The 20997-nt window shown below is 42.0% G+C and overlaps 2 protein-coding genes across 5 annotated transcripts; both read right to left on the reverse strand.

Annotated features, from left to right (window-relative positions):
* Positions 1–127: 127 nt before the first annotated feature.
* On the reverse strand, positions 128–11245 carry tbc1d23 (TBC1 domain family, member 23; the record flags this gene model as incomplete). Of its 4 annotated transcripts, none has more annotated exons than XM_080033195.1 (19): positions 128–2089; positions 2613–2807; positions 3003–3138; positions 3255–3343; positions 4162–4206; positions 4570–4712; positions 4848–4954; positions 6110–6152; positions 6305–6475; positions 6574–6666; positions 7245–7367; positions 7507–7610; positions 7699–7745; positions 7834–7958; positions 8092–8215; positions 8317–8521; positions 8696–8801; positions 9953–10064; positions 11205–11245. In XM_080033195.1, 19 exons carry the CDS (start codon positions 11243–11245, stop codon positions 2005–2007), a joined length of 2094 nt encoding a protein of 697 aa, XP_079889321.1. In that variant the 3' UTR covers positions 128–2004. The 4 variants fall into 4 exon arrangements, with proteins under 4 accessions (XP_079889321.1, XP_079889320.1, XP_079889323.1 ...); XM_080033194.1 differs by having other exon boundaries at positions 3003–3141; XM_080033197.1 differs by lacking the exon at positions 4162–4206.
* Positions 11246–12138: 893 nt separating this feature from the next.
* On the reverse strand, positions 12139–20259 carry tomm70a (translocase of outer mitochondrial membrane 70 homolog A). Its single transcript, XM_080032488.1, has 12 exons — positions 19964–20259; positions 18331–18504; positions 17153–17279; positions 16946–17055; positions 16408–16556; positions 15718–15925; positions 15419–15553; positions 15198–15305; positions 14392–14508; positions 14184–14281; positions 13961–14083; positions 12139–13869 (listed from the first exon to the last, which is right to left on the reverse strand). Exons 1-12 carry the CDS (start codon positions 20195–20197, stop codon positions 13716–13718), a joined length of 1737 nt encoding a protein of 578 aa, XP_079888614.1. The 5' UTR covers positions 20198–20259; the 3' UTR covers positions 12139–13715.
* Positions 20260–20997: the final 738 nt, after the last annotated feature.

Below are 20997 nucleotides of genomic sequence, written 5' to 3' on the forward strand. Positions count from 1 at the left end.
GCTCTTCAAATAGACGTGCACTTTCTATGAAAGATCTCCGTCGTACAGTCGCTTTTTACAAAAGCCACACCAATAATTATATTTACACACATGTCAATGAATGTACGAATGACCTAACCTCCACAGGTGCAGTCAAATAATCTCCATTTATTAAAAAACAGAAACGCTTAGAAAATAATAGCAGTACAGTAAGGTGCAAGAGAGTACATTTCAGACATGATGCATTTCCGACTAGTGGTGGCATCCTTTTGCCAGTGATGTTACAGAGAAAGACTCCCGATCAAGAATGTTCTAGTTCCAATACTGAAAAAGTATCACAAAATGACAACACAATGCGTGGATTAACACGGGAATGCTAGGAGAGACTGGAGTGTAGAGGGGAACAGATTTAGGAGCCCATGTTTTTTTAAATGTGCCATATGTTTTACTCAGGTTGACCTCTTTCCTCTTTTAATAATAATAATCAAAAATAAAATAACGGAACAGACCCTCTCTGGACAGGCGCTGCATGACTTTACACCCAGGCTGCCTGCGCAACTAGACGTCAAATGCAAATGAAAAAAGGAAGCAAGAATAAAGCGGGGGGAGGGGGTGGAAAGGTCCAAAGCAAGAGTTAAAGATTAGAGGAGAAGCAGCGATACACTGTGATATGTTGCCAATGCTGGTGCCAGTATCACACATCACAGGCACGAGGCCCAAGGCAACAGTGGCAAGCAAAAACTAAAGCTGCGCAAGCTTTTACACTTAATACAATGGACAAGACTGACTGGTCTGCAAAAAACATTAGATATATAATGACTTTCCTTTGTACAATCTTTTCAATCTTCTCAAAGAAGAAAACACAGTCCTTATTACAGGGAACTCTTCTTTCTAAATATATAAGTGAAGTTAGCATCAGTTACAGTAATAGCCTTTCAGGTGCCAACATAATTGCTAACTTTTTTTTATTCCAATTTCATCAGGTAACTTGGAAGAAATAATACACATAGTGAATGTGACTAGAATGGAAAAACAGCGTGGTGCTCTGGCTCTTAACTGCAATCACCAAACCCTCCTGTTTGTGTAGTCCAGAGGGCTGAGGGATGCTTTCAGAGAAATACAACACACTGCTATGAGATGAGCTGGATTCATTATTTCATGTAAAAAGCAAGATAATAAATGATCTCCCAGAAACACTGTAAAAAAGCTCCTACTCTAGACAGAAAGGTGAACTTCTTACTTTGGGAACTGGCTGAGAAATCCAGTGTTAAGTTTAACTGCATATAGTAAGCATATAGGATATGCTTTTCAAAATGACACCGCAAAAGGTATGTGCTGATATAGAGCAGTTTACACAGTATATACATCACATATTCATTAACCTCCTCAAACAGTTCCTATTTAAATACTTCCTATTTAAGGCCTGCCTGCTGGGAAATAAGAGTCATCAAAAACAGTTGTTGTAGTAGGAAACCTGCCTAATGTGACAGCACTGCTTTGGTGCGTGTGTGAGTGTGAGTGTGTGTCTCAGGGAGTTTGTCTTAATGTTTGGGCTGGCCTACTCATGCTCACTTCCTAACTGGAGCAATGATTTGTCTACTCTCACCACATATGATGGGTAAATGAAGAGATGACAGGAGGGTCAAAGCGCTACGTTAAGGCCAGAGGGAAAGTTTTCAAAAGTATGATTTGTGCTGTAATGAGATCGCCTGTTTTTATCAATAATAAAGAAAAAAAACATACAGTAAAACCAATATATTTTTTTTTAACTTAGTGTTAAAGAGAATGGCTGGATGACTGCGGAGCACCTAAGTATTTCAACACACACACAGCCTGTCCCACAGGCGTGCAGCCAGCAGTGTGCCCCTCCCTCCCCAGGTCCCAAACACAGACACACAGGGGGCTTCACAGTCAACACTGCACTGGATGGCTCCAGGAGGGAGGACAGCCGTCCCTCTGGGCACAAAGAGACTCTTCTAACAGTTTGTGTCACGGCTGGCCCTCACGACCCCCATGCTCTTCCCTTTACGAGCTCTCCAGAGCATCCAGCACTTTCATGATCTGCTGCTTGATCACCTTGGTGGCGTCGCCTGCATTGGGTATCAAATATCTGTGGAGGGAGGGAGGCAAAGAGACAATGACTACCCACAAAACAGAACATATTCTCTGTCAAACCTCTGGAAGGTTTTAAAGGTATTATGCAAAATGCACTTTTTCATGTTTTTTCAACATTAATATAGGTCCCCGCTGTATGTCTTGAGACTCCCAAAGTATGAGATAAATGAGGTGTGAGATATAAGGGCTGTGTATTGGCAAGAATCTCGCAAAACATATACCGAGACAATACGACATATTGCTAAAAACTCAGTGTCTACACACAATGTTATATGTATATAAATACTGCTCATTTCTATGCAATCAAACTCAGAACAGTTGAACCTGTGTTATGTATGTTATGTAAATCATCCTAGTACTACTTCTTGTGCAGTTTTAAAAGAGGAATAACATCTACCTCAATCAGTGAAAAACTCAAAACCTGCTAGTCAATAATATAAATGGTATCACTGCTGTAAACGTACACCCAGTATGGCCTTTTTTCTGATTATAAGGGTGTTACATTTGAAGACAATCACCTCTCCACTGCTGATATCTCCACTCCGGCTGAGTTGTTGGTGCCGAACTTGAATGTAATCAGTTCGGGATGTTTCTTTTTGGATGTGATCTTCACCACGGAGTTGAGCGCTTGTCTGGACTGGATGTAGGAGAAGCCTTTCCTGGACGCGATCTCCCGCAGGCAGTACATGTGAGTGGCTGTGATCAACAGGTGGCTGGAGGAAGAAAGAGTCAGAGGCTAGTGTTAACTAACCCAGGACTCCTGAATGATTGCGATGCCTCTTGTTCATTCATGTTTAAAGCAGTGCTTATTAGTCATACAGTATATCAAAGCAACTTCCCCTGCTTCTTGCCCAATAGAACCTTCTGTGTCTGTGTCTGGGTGTTGGGAGGGGGACATTGGTACTAACCTGGGGAACATGTGACCGGTTTCTTTCACCTCATTACATGGAATGTGATGCTTGACGTCTGGTTTGTTGATCCAGGTCTGAATGTTGACGATCTCCTTCCTGTCGTCGTCTGACGTGGACGAGCTGTCGATCTCATCTGCTGGGAGGGGTTTAGATCAAGGTTAACATTTGTTTTTTTTTTAAAACAGAAAATTCTATATTTTCAGTCCCCTTCTCATCTTGACTTTACTAGCTAGTCTTCTATGGGTGCACCTGTGTCATACTCCTCTTCGTCACCGATACTGAAAACAGGCTTGACCCCGCGGTACGGTTTGCCAACGCGGTCGCTGCTGCTCACGTGCCTGGGGGATGGAAAGCAACAAGCAGCCTGTGAGTCGAGCAATGTGCGAAGACACATCAGTTGGCTGCGATACAAAGTCTAATTGAAAACATAGAACAAGAACAAGGAGAACAAGGTGGCACACATATAGAAATGGCATGAAGGCGTCCCGGGCTGCAACACAAAGTTATTAGCACCATGACTGCCAGGTTATGCTGTTAAATATAAAAGACAGGAGGTTAAATATGAGACGTTTATACTCACAGAAGAGCTACATATTAGTCAGTGTATGATATTCAGGGCTATTTGTATTATTTATTTTTAATATATATATTATTTCTGTACAGTTTGTTAATGTTTTCTGTGTAGCCCTGTCTATCATCTAAAAGAAGCACAATGAAATGGAAAAGACAAAGACTGTTAGTGGGCATCTCCAAGCAAGACAGAAGTGAAGCTGAGGTTCCTTCTCAGGGATTCAGACTAGAAAGACACGACGGCCTCAGTGGCTTAGTGGATGTTGAGATGAGTCAATGCTTCCCGAGTGGCCCCAGCAGCCTCTCTAGTGCGGACTGAAACACTTAACGGCTTGTGTTGATGTTAGTGAAAGCATGAAGACAGATTAACACCTGGAACACAGCCTGCCCCCCCCCACCCCCCTCCTCCTCCATTCTACTATGGGAACGTGTGTTGTTGTTACATGAGCAGAGATGCCGATACCAAGCATGCGTAATGTGACACAGTGCTGACTCTCCTACAATCCCACAGACTGGTGCAGGGGGGGGGGGGCTACAGCCAGTGGACATGCTGGTAACAAACAGCTTGATGTCAGGGAGCTCTTACCGATCTGGGACCACCTTCTCTGGCCAGGGCAGATTGAAAGACATTCTAGCGTGGAATAAGGCACAAGGCATGGCAAAACTTAAATCAAAATACAAAAAATAAAAATAAAATGCACAGCTAAATGTCAGTTACAATTTAAGTCATCCATCTGGGATTTGATCGTCCAGTCAGTTTAGTGTGATATTTCAGCTGTGTAAGAAGAAAAGTCTAATTTTTATTTTTTATTACATGCTACATAGTTCACACTTTGATAAGTCTGGTGTAACTGTGCATAACGTCCAATAAAGTTAAGTCTTCGATTATAATTTTGGAAATGTTTTCAAATACTAATTTGAAGTCTTAAAAGAATCTGTAGCAAACTGTTTAAGTTTTCACCTAAACATTGAGAGGGGAAGTCAGCAGCCTCACCTTTCTACAGGGGTGGAGGTGTTCTCGATGAAGCTGATCATCTTCTCCTTGACGTTCACCGACTTGGACTTGAAGGCAAACGTCATTTTGTTGACCAGAGACTTGACGCCTTTGCTGTCTCCGGGGCTACTGAGTGACTCTCCCTGGATCAGGGAAACAAAGTACACATAGGTAAAAATGTAGCAGCTAAAGGAAAAACTAGAAACATGATGCCTCAGTGATTTCTGGTCAAGTCAAACCACTCATTGGTTCATTCACAAACGTTTCTGTCCACTTACATCGGCAGAGCTGAGGCTACTGTGAGATCCTGACGTGCTGACGATCCAGTGAAGGTATGAAGAGTCCAGACCCTCAATGTTCATGTCTACCAGGTGCTTTTGGAGAGCTGAAAACACACAAACGCTCTGTGAGTTTATACTTCTCACATTCTTCTGCATTATTATCATTATACACGGGGGCCAGAAAAATAATCAATGGATCTGCATGTCATTCTCAACACATTCACTTTATTATTTATTTACATATTAAAAGGTGATACGAGGAACTTTTTATTTCTGAAAAACTCTAATTTTTTCTCTGATGATCATAACTTACATACAACAGCAAACAAGACCATCAGTGCAAAGAATGCTATTTTTATATAGTTTTTCTTAATGCCTTTGTCTTGGGTACGCTCACCCAGGAACTACAGCTGGGGTAGTAAAAATAACTAACGCCTTAGTCCAAAGGGGATGCAAGAATGGACTAAAACTGAAAGTTCTTTACCTTTAAAAAGGTAAACATTAACATTTTAACAAGGAAAATGAGTGAACTACCCCCAACCCTGGCAAAAAGTAGTTAAAATAATAATAATGACTATCAGTAACCACACAGTTACATACAATAACACAGCAGTGCACAATTTGCAAAAAAAAAAATCAAATGATTCAAAATCATGAGTTTCTATGTAATGTCCTCTGAAAGTTCTTGGAATGAATAAGTTGAGAATGTGAGCACCTAACCACTAAGCATACTTCAGACACTGCCTACATGCTCTCCAGAGCCAGCCCAGCCTGATACGTATAAGGTGGAGTTGAAACACAAAGGTGAGAGACGTAATCTAATAATAAAACACCATAAAACATTGCCAAAGATAGCTGTTGGCTGACCGAGTAGAGTGTACACCAATAAGGCTAAGTCCTCTTGGCAGCGGTCCTGTGTTTGACTCCAGCTTGGACCCTTTACTGCATGTTTCCCCCTCTCTACCCCAGTTCCTCTTGGTCTTTACAAACTGTCATGACTGAAATCATGAAAAATGCCCCAGAAAAATAACCACAGTCAGTCCATGTATGGCTGACTGTGAGAGTGGAGATGAGGATTGTGTGCGTGCATATTATCTACAATGGCAGACATGTATAACACAAACACAACCCGACGTATGCACAGGCCTTAATAAAATAATGCATGTGCATGTTACTGTCTGTTGGAATAGTGTGTACCGAGTTTTAGTTCTTTGTGTCTGGCCCTTGGTACGTCAGTATTCTCTTAGTCAGAAACTTACCCATGAAACCTCCTTTAGCAATGCTGACATATTCTTTACTTTTCTGTAAAAGAAAGGACACATACATTGGGAGATTAATGTCATGTAGCAACGTGTGTCCCCTTACAGGAAGCCAATCAAATTAAAGTTTATCATATTATTTTCTTCACAGATAACCTCCTCATCCATTAAAAAAATAGTTTTCATGTCAGTCACCTGTAGGAAATGGGCCAGAACCATGTTCATGTACATGTCCTCCTCCTCCCGACCACTGCCCATAAAACACAGGTGTTCTCCACTGGCGATGGAGCCTGACTCCAGAGACTGTTTCTGAGCCTCCAGGAGGGACTTGACTGAGAGGGCAAACTCAGAGGGGTTCTGGAGCATCTGGGAGAAGAAAGGGAAAAAAAAACACCTTTTATTCTTCCATATGCAGTCGCCTACAGCATCCATTTGACTGTAGTTTAAATGTGCTCTTCTCTCACCAGGTCAGAGTCCAGGTGGAAGGCAGTGGACAGGTGTCCTGCGTTGTACTGCTCTGCAGGCCGACAATCCACCACGAAGAAACGCACCCCGTCCTGAAAAGGGATAGTTCAGTATATTTCTAGTGGGGTTGTATGAGGAACTTTTGCATCAGTGTAGTCACTACAAATGAGTTTGGGATAGACGTCCCTGTACAGTTGCAGAGGGGACCAGCAAAAAAACTTTTTTTCACCACAGGCTTACCTAAAAAATGAATATCTGTTCAATTGTACACTAATTGTATCACTCGGCCAAGATCCAATGTTCTACCCAGAGCTATGGCAGCTGGCGTAGGAATACATGGCCGAACTACGCAGAGAAAAAAAAGTGCAAAAACAAACGGCTACAAAGCGGCACACTAAAAGCAGTGAAGAAATCCTACATTGAGCATACAATTGAATGGATGTCTATTTTCTAGGGAAGCATTTGTATTTGTGGTGAAAAAAAAAATCCAGCTGCAACAGAACAAGTGTGACTTCTGCTACAACGACATCTCCCCCAAACTCTTTATAGTGACACTGTGATCACAGTCTCCATACGGTAACGGACTAGCTATGCAAAAGCACCTCATACAACCCCACTTCAATCTCACTCAATAGTACTTCTAGTGTTAAGTGATAATAATGCTAGTGACCTGCTGCAGCTGGTTGGCCTGCAGGATGTCGGGGACAGACACAGGGAGACACAGCGCTTGACTCAGGTCAGTGTCCTCTTCTTTCAGAGCCACCAGGCTGCTCCCAAACAGATTCTGGTTCATCTACACGGGGGCAGAAAAAAGCATACACACAATAATAGCTTGGGAACAATCACTTCTCTTGTGCAGCTGCTTTAATGCCTTTGTTGACACAGTATTGGTTCTGCTCAGCGCTAATCCTTACACAGTGTAAGGGCCTTACCTTTCTGAGGGACAAAGGGGTTTTGCTCTGGTAATACTGCGCCAGGGAAAACAAATCTTCAATGTCCTCGGCCTCCAGGAGAGAGGGAGAAGCCTCCAGCATTTCTGGAACAAAGAGAGCAGTGTTTAGGTCCGGTGTTTAACAGGGTATCCAACAAACTGGCATAGGAAAGGACAAGCAAGTCAAACTTACTGATAATGTCCTCTTTGCTGCCTCCTTCTTCTGCTAGGACGCTCTCTCTAAATAAATCAAACAAAATCAGATTTACATTTAAGGTTCCTCTGTACACAAACATTTCTCTTTAGCGTCCACTAGCGATTGACTTACTTGGCATTGACGAGGATGATGAGCATGAGGAAGAAGATGAGGAAGGGGTCTGCCTGCTGGAGGTAGAAGTCCCACAAGGCCTGTGTAACGTCTGGGAGGCAGTTGCTGGAGAACAGACTGCCCAGCTATAGAGGAAATATAACACAGAGTAGATCAGGCATGGCTACGTACGTATTGTATTCACTGTCGGAATCGGCGGGAAATAAAATGTCAGAATGACTTTGACAAGCTGCGACTGTGAAAAAAAGGAACACATACCCAGTTGATGCCGTAGGAGTCGGGCGTGATCTTTTTGGTGTCCAAGAAGGAGCAGAGCTCTGGCTCGTGGTACTGCAGCAGTAGTCTGTACAGGTGGAAGGGTCGGCCGTTTGCCACACAGTCCCTGAAATGGACATATGGACATGTTCGACACCATTTACAATTCAAGTCTGCTGTCAACAAGTGAATGTAATGTGGAGGCAATGAGCACAGTGGACAGCTCACCTGGGGATGTATTTGTTCATGATGGCGTAGAAGCAGTTGTAGAGGTCACTGCGGGGAAGCTGCAGCCCCAGCAGTGGTTTGAGCAGGTGAGGCCAGCTCAGCTCCGGGGTGAAGGAAATGTTACGGGACTTGCAGTAGAAAGTGATGACTGACTCAACATCAGACACCATATCAGTCCTCTCTTCCTCCGACACTTCCAGCTGGTCTAAACAATGGACACCAAACAGGGAGTATTAGTAAACCTTCTACTATAGGTCAAAAAGAAACATGAGACATCCACATCTAACATTTAAAGAACCAGAAGCAGAACAATGCTGAGCAGACATGGACGGCAGAGGTGCTGACTGGCTACTTTTATCGCAGCAAGGAAGTTACTCACCAATCAGCTGTTGACTGCGGTTGTGAATGAGGGTTTGTTCTGGTAGATCCAGGACGCCGTCCCAGGGAGACAGACTGTCTCCTTTTCCAGAGACATTGAGTGCGATCTGCAAACACACAAACAGGAGGGACACCTGATTAACACGTCTTAAAACTGATCTGCAACCAGTGACTCAACTGCTGCTCCACTACTCAACATCTAATCTACAGATGTAGCTGATATTTGTTTACCTGTGATAGTGTGTTTACAACTCAGAGACACAACCCAGCAATCTGTGCAATCCCAGTAGTGATGTTTTTTTTTAAATAACTACTTATTTAGCAGATAAGAATGATTACAAGTAGGGCTGCAGGATATCAGGAAAATATTGCGATGACGATATCACTAGTGATAATCAAAACAAATACTTAAAAATACAGTGTTGTTTTCTTTCTGCTTTCAGTTTACGGCCAACATAGACCCCAGACAGTTAGTAGCCTATTCATGTTATAAACCCTAGGCCAGGCGTAACCAAGCAGATCATTTTAGTTCAGTCTGACCCAGTTGTTGAGTACGGTGGCTTTACCAGCCACTAGTGTCTACATTAGGGGGAGAAGTCCTTTCCTTAAAAATCTAAAATCGAACGGAACAACTTAATGATTCTTCAAATAAATGTGAAATGGTGAAATGCAGGCTCCATTTATGCTGAGTTGCATAGTCAACAGGGGTGAAGCTGCCCTACAGAAGTGGTAAACCCGGCTTTATGATGGGCACTGACACAAACAACTTATTCATTGTAGCTCCATAGAAAGACGCAGAAGATAATAGGCTACATGGTGTTTTGCATGCATGGCCGAAGTGACGTCTGCAAAGCTAAAAAGGGCAACGTGTCATAATCATGTTCAGCCTGTCATAGAATGGAAGCACACACAGGTAGGTAGCACCTGTCCGCATCATTCATGTAGGTATGTGCTTTCAAACACAAGTGACACCTTAACTGTGGGTTTGTCATCAAGAGGCCACAGCCTTTACATTATGTGGGCCTGAGACGCTGGTCTTTCCAGTCTGCTGACTTACTGTCTGTACTGACGACAGAACTCCTCACCACTACAGCACGTGGACTGGATAATTAGAAGCTTTACTCACTTCAATGTAGAAACCTACAGAATATCTTGTAGATGGCTAATAATAAACTTACAAATACAGCTTTTGAACTGCAGTGACAGTCACCTTGTGAATTAAAAAATAAATATATTTTTTTTGTATCAAGCGCCTCACCTTCCACATCTTGGCCCTGTGCTGGGCTGAGTGCTCCTGGACCTGGACAATGGCTCTGTCCATCTCCATGTCTGAGCCACCAGAGTCCAGAGCTTCAGCTAGATCCTGGTCCCTGTACAAGAACCATCACAATACAGTCAAGAAATGAAGGGAAAAAACCAGTTCAAGAAAGTTAAGCTACACCACATATAAAGAGGAGGTTTTTTTTACAAGGAGTGACATGTGTCATTGTTTCCCACAAGGTTGTAACGTCATCACAGAAAATGTTTAGAATTGATCAACCGCTCTGTAATGACTCAATTGTTGCTGACACATCAACAGTATATTATTTATACAGTAGTGTTGTCAATGAACCATTATGAGGCATTCTGAGCTGAAGAGATTAGTATTTTCTCTAAGTAATGGATATAGACATAAAAATGACCAAGATTTTAGTTAACACGAATTAATCTTTTAAAATTTGAAGAAAAAAAAGATTATAATCCAGTACTGAGCACTTTTATTTACGTTTGACATTTAATAGATCAAATGTTTATTGATATGAATATTTGAATTAATAACAGCACATGTTAACTACCAGTAAAGAGACATTTAGTCTGTCAGACTGAAGATTCCAGTGTGTATTTTCAATATATTCGAGTGAAATGTGTTAGCCCACTTAACAGGTGTTTTTACACACTCAGAAATGGGAATGTCTTAGATTAGTCTATACTGTATTATCACTACATCGCCAAACTCTTTAAGTAGTTCTATTGACAAGTCCACGTTCTAAGTGATGTATTGCATCAAGTGAATCATGTAACCTGATTACATTATTATTAAGTTGAACCTATTACATGAGAGAAACAAGCTGACTGAGGTCTGGTTCCAATTCGACACCGACTATCCAGCTAGTTATTGTTAGCATCCCGGCTAACAAGCCGTGTCTGTAAGCTGAATGCGAGAAAGAAAGTGAAAATAAAAACAGACCTATCCTTAAAAGCTTATCGGTCAATAGTGACCATTTATTGGACTTGGCTACTAATTTTCCAGAGCCAACTTGGCTAATTATCGTTAGCAGGCTAGCTGTCGAACAGTAACGGGTACTGAATTGGTTTAAGGCTTAGCATCCATCGTCAGCGGAACAGATTAACTACTCAAACACATTTTTAGTTACTTCACGTCGAAGTCCTTTAGAAGAAGCCAGAACTATCGTTTGACAATTGCGAAGAAACATTTCTTGTACTGTTAGTCCGGTTACAAATGGTCTTACCAGCTGCCCTGAAGAAGAGCTTCCTCTGAGGCGTCCGCCATTGTTGTGTGTTGACGGAGACACGTCACGGGCCGTCAACGCGTCCGCTATGTCGCGCGTCGCTGTCACTGGTTTAATGAGCAACTGAGATTGTTTCATTGTTTAATTTAGCAAAGATGAGGGTGATATTTGTTTCGACTTTGTGCTTTTTAAGTGTAACAGATATATTGAATAGAACGTTTTTCCTGATGTTATTGTCAAAAAGGCTAAAAGCTGTAGGCCCTATTTGACAAACTTTTGCTCCTTATATTAGGCCTACTGTATAGGCTACTGCATTATTACTGCCAGTGCATAGTTTGACCCTTCAAAAATAGCTGTCTGCAGGTAATGTGTTGTGCAGTGTGTGTTTATGTCTGTGGGTTTAATAATCTTATTACATTTATTTGGATTTCAGAGGCAGTACTGAAAGCCAGTGGTAAGCATATGCCTGCTTAGTGTGTTTCTAAATAGGCTATTGATGTATAAACCATGGTATCATCATGTAAACCATTTTGTTTTTAATTGGTGTCTGAACAGATGTCTTTTTTTACAGCAATTTAAACTTATTTAGCAGGAAAAGCATAGCCTCTCTTACGAATAACATTAATTGTGGCTGTGTATACAAGGAGCCTGAAACGGAGTCAACTTAAATAGTATTCACTCATTCAGTGATCATTAATGTCATTATCCACAGTTTTCCTGATGTAACAAATCTTCATACATTAATAACAAAAAAATGTACTTGTGAAGTGCCTGAGAAAGCCTAGTGTAAAAGCTAGATTATTTAAATTTTGATGTTTTACTCCAACAGAGGAGTTCCAGTCTATAAAGTAAAGCTTGTCTGAGAACTGCATAATAACAGGCATTGCTGGGCAGGATTAAAAAGAAACTTGCAAAGGTGAAATTCATTGCAGGAATTATAACTTTATTATTCAGGATTCATATTTTCTTTCACTTTGGTCACCATACATATCGTTGATGAAGAATGTCAAGTGTGATTTTTATCAAACAGCCAAAATGATGTGGACATTGCAGATTATAATTCCTTAAAAGGTTAACTCTTGTTTGATCCTGTAAATCTAAGAGAGATGATTTCCGTGCTGATGTAGTCCTCAACAGCTGCAGTTGGAATGCATGATTTGGTTCCTTTGTATCAGCCATCACTCCAGCTAGATAAATAAACTATACGAACAAGTATTTAAATTTCGTTTTTTATCTAATACAATTGAAATATATTCTGATAATCCAACAGCGGTGGCTTGTTTTTATTGTTGATGAAGTACGGATGCTACTTGAGAACCAAATCATTCACCGTACCAAGAGATCCTCAGTGCTGTGTGGGTGACGCATAATAAGGCTCCAGTTGTGATGTAACTTAAGGAGAGCAAAATCATCAGTCTTTTTGTTTCTCTGCCAAGACAAAAGTAATGTAGCATAAAAAATGTATCTTTTACAATTTAATTGAAAATAAATCATGTTTCTGAGAAGAAAGAAAATACTAAGTGCTTGTGACATCTGACAGAGGAAATGAAAAAATAACAAAAAAACTAAAGACAAAGTTGTTTAAGTTTTTCTAGTCAAAAGAGTTTTGCCCAAAGTATCTTAGAGTTGGGGTTTTCATAGTTTTCAAGACAGAACGAGCATTGCATTTATTTATAAAGTGAACATGCTGCACAAAGCATATACAAAAAAAAGACAAGCAATCCCATAAAAAAAAAGAAAAAAAAAAAACACTTCAGGATGCCAAGTTAACCTCTCTGCTGCCCCGAGTCCATGGGATCAATTCCAGCATTACAAAACACAGACATTACACATTTTGACTATAATTTTTATCTCGCATTTGGAACTTAAATGTATGTTACAATATGTAAGGAACTGGACAAAACCCACTCTAGTTCAGCATAAATTAACAAGTGAACAGTCCATTTGAACTATATAAAGCTCTCACAGTATGTTCTGTAGATTTAAAAGTGTCACAAAAAGCCGTAATGTCAGTTATCGGTTCAACAGACTGCGCATGTTTTAAATTCACTTACATTTCACATCCTTTCAATTTAAATTTAGGCAGGTATACATGGCCATTCATGTACGCTTTTTCTCTCTAGATGACAATCTTTTCTTGTTCTGTTTCTGAGCAATAAAAAGGTGCTCTGGTTTAACTAAGTGTCCGCCACATAAGGGCTGTGTTGGTTAAGACTCTCCATCCACCCCAACTTCCCACTCTGACAAACCACCAAGTCACTCGGAGGCGTGGATCGCAGCCTCGTCTTGACTTTGAATACAAATCCTTCGTTCCGTGATAACGACCCCACTGTAATGTGATGTTAACACAGTATATAGATATGTTCACAGCTCTTTCTATTTCCCCCAAAGTATAATTCTGTACTCATTTCTTTTTCCTTTTTTACAAATCATAGTTAAGTCAGACAGTTGCACTTTTTAACAATTAGATTGAGCAATGAAGAGAATTGGCTGATGGACTGGCTGGAGGAGTTACAGTGTGGGAGGTTTCAGACCGTACTTCCTTGCCACTTCTGTCTGGGCGTACGCTGCGTCGCATAGTGAGTACAAATGGGCCATCTCCATCTCGGACTTGGCCAGGTTAATGGCCTTGTTGAACATATCTATGGCCTTGTCCAGATTGCCCCTGAAAATACAAAGTTCTCTGGTTACCATCACAAACGCTTGAAGAAGTTTTTTTTCTAACATGTGCGATTAGTCAAGTGGGTTAATCTCACCTTTGAACTTCGATGGTTCCCATAGTTTCGTAGGCAAAGTCGCATTTGTTGTCAATTTCAATGGCCTTACTGATGAGATCTAGACCCACGTCCAGGTCTTGTTTCCATTGTAGCTGTAACAAACTGGACGTATATTGAAGATTTTAACAACTGATCGTTTACAAATATCAAATCACAGGTTATTTTAACAAAATACTACCTATAAGTAGGAGAAAATGCCTACCCCTTGTGGACATATGTGGTAGCGTTGTCTTGTTCCAGTTCAATACACTTGTCGTACATCTCGTCTGCTTTCCCAAACTGCTGCTGATCAGTCAAAGCCTGAAAAAAAATATATTGCTACTTATTTTCTTCATCCGACCATATTGTAAAATTGGCAGAGCAAATGAGCACCAAAGCACCCACAGAAAATCCAGTTTTTGGTTGTGTACCTGAGCATAAAGAGCGTATCCCTCGGCACACTTGGGGAACCTTATGATGACGTCCTCAAAGCCGTCCATGGCTTTCTGTACTTGTGACGGGTTGTTTCCAGTATAAGCTTGTCGGTACTGAAGAACACAAGCAAAACAAAACAAACTTCAGTTGTAGCCCTCAGTATTGCCTCAGGCAGCTCAAGAAATCAACATAGAAAATACGTTCATTAGAAAGGTTAGATAATGGTAGCCTGGAAACCCAGACCCATATCTAGAACGATAGAGGGTCTGGCCACGACCAATATAGACCTTTCCAACTCAAGGGGCGGCACCTACGCGTGCATTTCAAATGCCACTGCACACAATTGGATAGCACTACAACCAATCAGAGCAATGAACAAGGTGACACATTAAGCCCTGTTTGTTTAGCGAACAGCGGGTTAACTGTTAAATTAAACTTTTGGCGTGGTCGGTCGGCAAAACAGAACATTCCTTTTACTTGCTAATGAAAGATTTGAGTGCCGTCTTCCAAATCGCTAAGTGTCGAGGTGAAAGCCGTCTCAAACAACATACCCACAGCCATCTCTTTTTACTATCATGACGTCATCCGGTTACCTCCGCCCCAGAGCACCATACATAGGTATAGGCCCGCCCATATCAGAAAAAACTATTTGATTGGTAGCTCGGGATTTCTTGACATATTTAATGAAGAGTGTCCAGACCAACAGGCGCAGCAAATTTAATTAGCCAGCGGCAGGTCTTGATTTTCCAGGCTTTAAGATAATGGCACATCTACTCCAAATTATGTTGATTTGATGACTTACAAGAGCAAAGCATTTCTGTGCCTGAGCGAGAGCCGAGTCGGGCCTGAGCAGGATGCACTCATCAAAGTCTCCCACCGCCTCGTCCACCTGGTCCAGCAGGATCTTCAGCTGCGGAGGGAATAAGGGAATTTAGCGCTATAGCTTATAGCAAGGTGGGTCAAACATTACATTAGCAGTTAGCAACTGACAGCTAACCAGTTGACAAAGCGATGTGACCTTACCTGTCCCCTGTGGTGGTAGACATCGGGGTTACGCGTGTCGATCTCGGCCGCCATGTTGAAGTCTTGTGTGGAGAGCATCGGCTGCTGCTGCTGCATGTACATGCTACCGCGTTTGATCAAAGCATTGGCTCGTAGCTGTAGAAAAGTAGAGGATAGCGTGCATTGAAGTCAGGGCAGGTTAAATATATTACCCCTCCATGCCTCTTTTCAGTGAAAACAAACCATCAAAGAAACAGTAATCCAAATGCCCAGGTATTCCCGTTTAAGAAAAATGCTTCAATCAAACAAGCAGTCCGTACCTTGACATTGGCGTCCTGCATGTTGATGACCCGGTCCAGGTCGGGTTGAGCGGCGGTGGCGTTACCGATCAGCAGGTAGAATGTGGCGCGCAGCAGCAGGGCCTCTGCGGTGTAGCGGCCTTCTGAGTCGATCTCCTTGGTGCATTCGCTGATGATTTTGTCATAGTTCTCCTCCTCCATGTACTGCTTTGCCTTCAGGTAGCCGGAGCTGAACAAGGTGAAGACACAGATCAGGCAAAAGTCTTTATAACCCAAGCGGTGATAGTCCAATCTTTTTCAAATCGTCCATTATGTATTCTAATTTTTCTCTTTGAACGATATCCTCATTGTTCCTTAACTAAGAAACACAGGACTCTGACAGATGATGTAAAGACCTTAGATCTAGAATTTCAGGAAAAAGGAGGCAAAGACACACACACACTTGTCTACATAAGTGGATCTGGTGAACAGTTTTAGGTTTCTTTGAACCGGTCTGGGTCAGCTGTATTTTAAAGGAAACTTAACAAGGCAAAATTCCAGTGCCAAGTACTTAGCAACAGAAAACATCCGGAGTGGAGACACTACAAAATGGCACGGGGCATATATCTTATTTACTAAAAAGAAATTGTTATAATCCGCGTCTTGTTTAGTCAACACAGGGTCCGTCCCTCATGGTAAAATATACATGGAGCAGATGAAAGATTCTCTGACCTCTCAGTGACCTCCGCTGCCTCGCCCTCCTTGTCCTTGTCCTCGTCTTTCTTCTCTCCCTTCTGCAGGGCCTGTGAGATGATGTCGTCGGTGAAGGAGCTGAAGTAGGATTTAATGAACTGAGGAGAAGGCATCATGGGTTCACGGTTCTACAGAGGAGGGGTAAAAAAAAAAGAAGATGTTAAACTGTGACAATTCAGTGGTATGAAACTGACCCTGCGTTACAAATCACATACTTTCCTTTTTACTCCACTACATACTGAAGTACAGAAGAGTTTAAGGGCCACAGGAGATAGAACAAAATCAGATAAGGAAGATTTTTTTTTTCATTATGTCGAGAAATGTCAAAAATAAAAAGACGAATACTCCAACATGCTATTGGAGTTAGTGGGGCATTTATGTATTTTCAGCATACTACAATTGACGTGCATGTATTGGGACATCCTAAATGTTTTCTGGCATACTAAATAGTAGGGAAGTATGGTTATTGGAACGCAGGGTGAACTTCATTTTAAAGCCTCTCCAAGTGGACGAATACCTTGTATTTGTCTTTGGCCTTCTCTTTGCCCAGGTGTTTCAGCACCTTGTCTGCTAGCAGCATGCTCTGTTGGTTCTGGAAGGCCTCAAGAATACACACCGCCGTCACGTCTAAAACACAGGGGAACAAAAACCCACCGTAAACTCAAGCCACACATTGGAACTAAAACTCTTAGTACATTTTAAGAAGAAAGAAGATCAGACTCACCCTCTAGGCACTCCTTCTTGTTGTCCAGTTTTTCCAGAGCTTTAGCCCTCCTGAACAGAGCCTTGATATAGCGTGGATTCATTCCTACTGCCTTAGAGCAGTCCTGGACCACTTCTGTCCATTTCATCTGAAATGTTAAGTCAAAGGCTGCTAATCTTCTAAAACATAAGCATCTGAATAAACAGTGGCCCAGACTCCTGCCCACCACCCACAGAAGGTTTACAGGTAAGACACAGATCTGTATGTTCTAAGTACACCAATACCTATGATGTCTGAAAGAGCAATATACAAAACAACACTTCAAAAAACAGAACAGCATCTGTAACCAAGATCAACTGTCACCGCTAGCACACCGCAGCTTAACGGGAGATGGAACAGTTACAAAGTGTTTCTTCAATAACAAAACAGGTCATAATGTTTCTTTGAAACAATAAAATCACAGCTTAGGACTGGAAATAGATTTCCTTCACTTATAAATCAAGGTTTTAACATTACACGTTTAATTTGAGCAGAAGATTTTGATTATTGCATGAATCTCTGTGCCATAAACCTTCAGTCAAACTAGGGCAGAAAGATGTGTTGTTGATTTGCACAGAATCCGCTGACAAATGGGGAAAAACTAATATTTCTGCAGAATAAAATGCCATCTCTTATGGGCTTTAAGCTTTGAGAGGAAAGGGGCGCCCTTAGCTCAGTTGGTAGGGCGTCCCCCGCCCGACCCGGGTTCGATTACCGCCCACGGTCGTTCTCTGCATGTCACTCCCCTCTCTGCCCCATTTCACCCCTGTCTCTCTGCACTATCAATAAAGCATAAAAATGCCAAAAAAAAAAGAAAAAAAAAAAAAAAGAAAAAGCTTTGAGAGGAAGAAATGGAGGACCCTTTAAAGTCCATTAAAGCCTCTTCGAGCATATTTCTAGATCAATGCTGATCAAGAAATTTTGTCTATCTTTCTATCTACAAGCACCTTAACCCAGACAATATCTCTCAGAACATTAAAGAAAAGAAGCAGAGTGTGCCAGACTGGACGCTTGCAAGTAAACTCCAAAAATGTGTGGTTAATCCTCACAAAATATTCAACTCGACATTATATCAGAATATTTTTCCCTGGACATAGGCATCACTGATAATGAAGAGATCTCAACATCTCCACACAGATTAATAGGTGCATGGTGCCAACCTGCTGTTCAAAGGCTGCTGCTCTGTTCTGGTAAAACGTTGATAGGTCAGTCTTCTGCTCGGTGGGGCAGAGAGCGATGGCTTCTGTGTAGCACTGGATGGCGTTCTCATACTTGCCGGCCTTGAAGTACTTGTTGCCCTTGTTCTTGGCTGCTTGGGCCTTATCCAAAGGGCTCTAAATGAGAGAGAGAGAGAGAGAGAGAGAAAAGACAATGTTTATCGATTAATGATTTCCCCCGCCTGTGACTCAGTGGACTGGTTTAAGGATTGAAGAGCCAACAAAGTGTCGCTCATGAACCCTATATACTGCAACTGGCTTTTGCATGTGTACTGTAATGACATGGCAAGGATAGAATGGAATCAAAATGACAGGCCTGAGTTGAAACATTGAAACCTTGTATAACAACTATGTCAGAGTCAGGGACGTGCATTTACCTTGGTTTCTCAAGGTAAAATGTCTCCAGTACATGAAAGCATACTACACTGATGTTAACTTAGCACACACTACATCAACATCAACTTGGCTGTTGTTTATGTTTGAACCGTGAAATGGTTTACACTGGTAAAGCTGCTAGACTGTAACCAAAGCCTCTCAGTGGACTTACCATATTACCAGCACAGTGCTGCCATACTAACGCTCACTCCATCTACAGAGGGACCCACACTCATTTAACCTGAGGTCTCAAAACAATCCTATCCATTTTGTCCAATGGTGAATACTGGTAAACCACATGTTCCCTTTCTGGGTTAAGACCTCATGCAATAGTTATTCTAATATTTTAGGAGTAGCCTCAAACTGATAATAAGGCTTTGCCACAACTAAAGAAATGTATTTTATGACATTAGGAAGCTACTTCTACATCATCTGCACCCAAGCATGCCAATACAAGACACCTTTAACTGACAGTAGCCTACCAGTGAGCACTGCCAGTACACTGAGGCTGGGTGAAATTAATATATAGTTATAATACAGATTCTATGGGAATTAAGTTGAAGACATTTCAGCAGGGAAAAATTAGTCCATAAATGGTAGATTCTTGGTCTGTGGACTTTGAATGAATAACCAGTGGGTAGAACCAGCTTCATGAGTCAGATAGCGTTATAGCACATGAGGGGTGGAGCGAATATCATGTGAATGAATTGACAGCCTGTTAAATATTAACTAATAAAACGAGACGCATTCAAATGAGAGCCATAGCGCAGCAGTCTGCTGAGAAGATAACATTAGCTAGCACGCCCCGATAACATTACAAAGCTATGCGGTCAAATACAGTTAAAAACTCATGTTGTTCCCACGTGAGTGTCAGCAGCGCATAGTTTACCAGCTGCACTAATGTAAAATATGTGCAACCGGGCAGGTTAAGCCAACCCATTCCTGATAGCGTGAGCTCACGAGACAGCTATAGCCACCTAGCTATTAGCCTTGGCTAATCCGAAACCGATGAGCAGGTTGCTCTCGGCCTTGAAGGCAGCTGTCACCGACACTGACAGTAACGTCAGGTGTCCTTGACTGTGGTTCCACGGCATTGACATATTCAGTCATAAAAGAGGGCGCACAGCAACACGAATAGTCATGCTAACGTGGGGGCATGCATGTCCCGTTCACAGTAGAGGAGAGAGTCCGGTAACGGTACCATGTTGTCCTGCTCGCTGTTGGCTCGCGCGGCGCCGTCTTGGCCCTGCACAGGACTGGCGCTGCCTTCGGGAGTTTTCCGCTCTCCAGTCCCTTTCGTTTCCTTCGTCTTGCTGCGGTTCCATAGGTAAACCGCCCCGACTCCCAGCACTATGGGGGTCCCGACTAGCAGGGCCAGCTGCCAGCGGGGTAGTCCAGTCCCGGACTGCGGCTCCACTGGCTTTGAAGCAGCCATGATCTTACAACCGAGCAGTAGTTAGCCAGGTACCAGCACCACCACCGTACAGCGTGAGGGAGCTTCTTCTTCCCGTGCGCTCAGAGGTCAAACACGCACACCGAGGAATCATGGGATACTGGCGGACTACACTGGGCGGAGTTTTGTAGTACGACTGTGGCATTTTGTAGTCCAAACATTGTCTCACGGTAGCCGAGGGTTACTTTTTTTCCCCTGTAGAAATCACGAGTAGCATGCAGGCATACTGAAAATTGTATATGAAAAATCGTCGAGGCCTAAAGAATAATTTGAAAGGGTTAAATTACAGAATGACTAGTTTTATCCTGAGTACTCCTGGCTGCTACCAGATCCAGATCAACCATTTACCAGTTGTACTTTGTGAAAGAAAAACAAGGAATGAAAGATCATTTTAAAATTATTTAAATAAAATTGTAGACGTCTTTGAATCTTGAATAAAAAGGTAGGCTAATTATTGTTGTCAATGCAGCCACGAGGTGGCACTGCTGCTGCTCGCTTTCAAAAATCCATACTCTTACCCATCTGAGCAGACAGGGCCTACTGTACAGCACTGTACTGTAAACAGTGTACTGTAAAAATGTTGCATGTTTACCTCGGCATGATATGTGCAAAGGTGTTATCTAATTCGTTTTAATAGTGAGGACTATTTCCGTTCGAAATAGCATAGGCCTACATACTTTCAACCCCAACATTATCACTTTATGTTGAATCCTGATCAATGTGGATTTAAAATAATAATAATAACAAAGTGTGTCTGTATGCGGCATTTGTGACATTGCCAA

The sequence above is a fragment of the Ammodytes marinus genome, assembly GCF_949987685.1.
Source record: "Ammodytes marinus genome assembly, chromosome: 8".
NCBI classification, from domain to species: domain Eukaryota; kingdom Metazoa; phylum Chordata; class Actinopteri; order Uranoscopiformes; family Ammodytidae; genus Ammodytes; species Ammodytes marinus.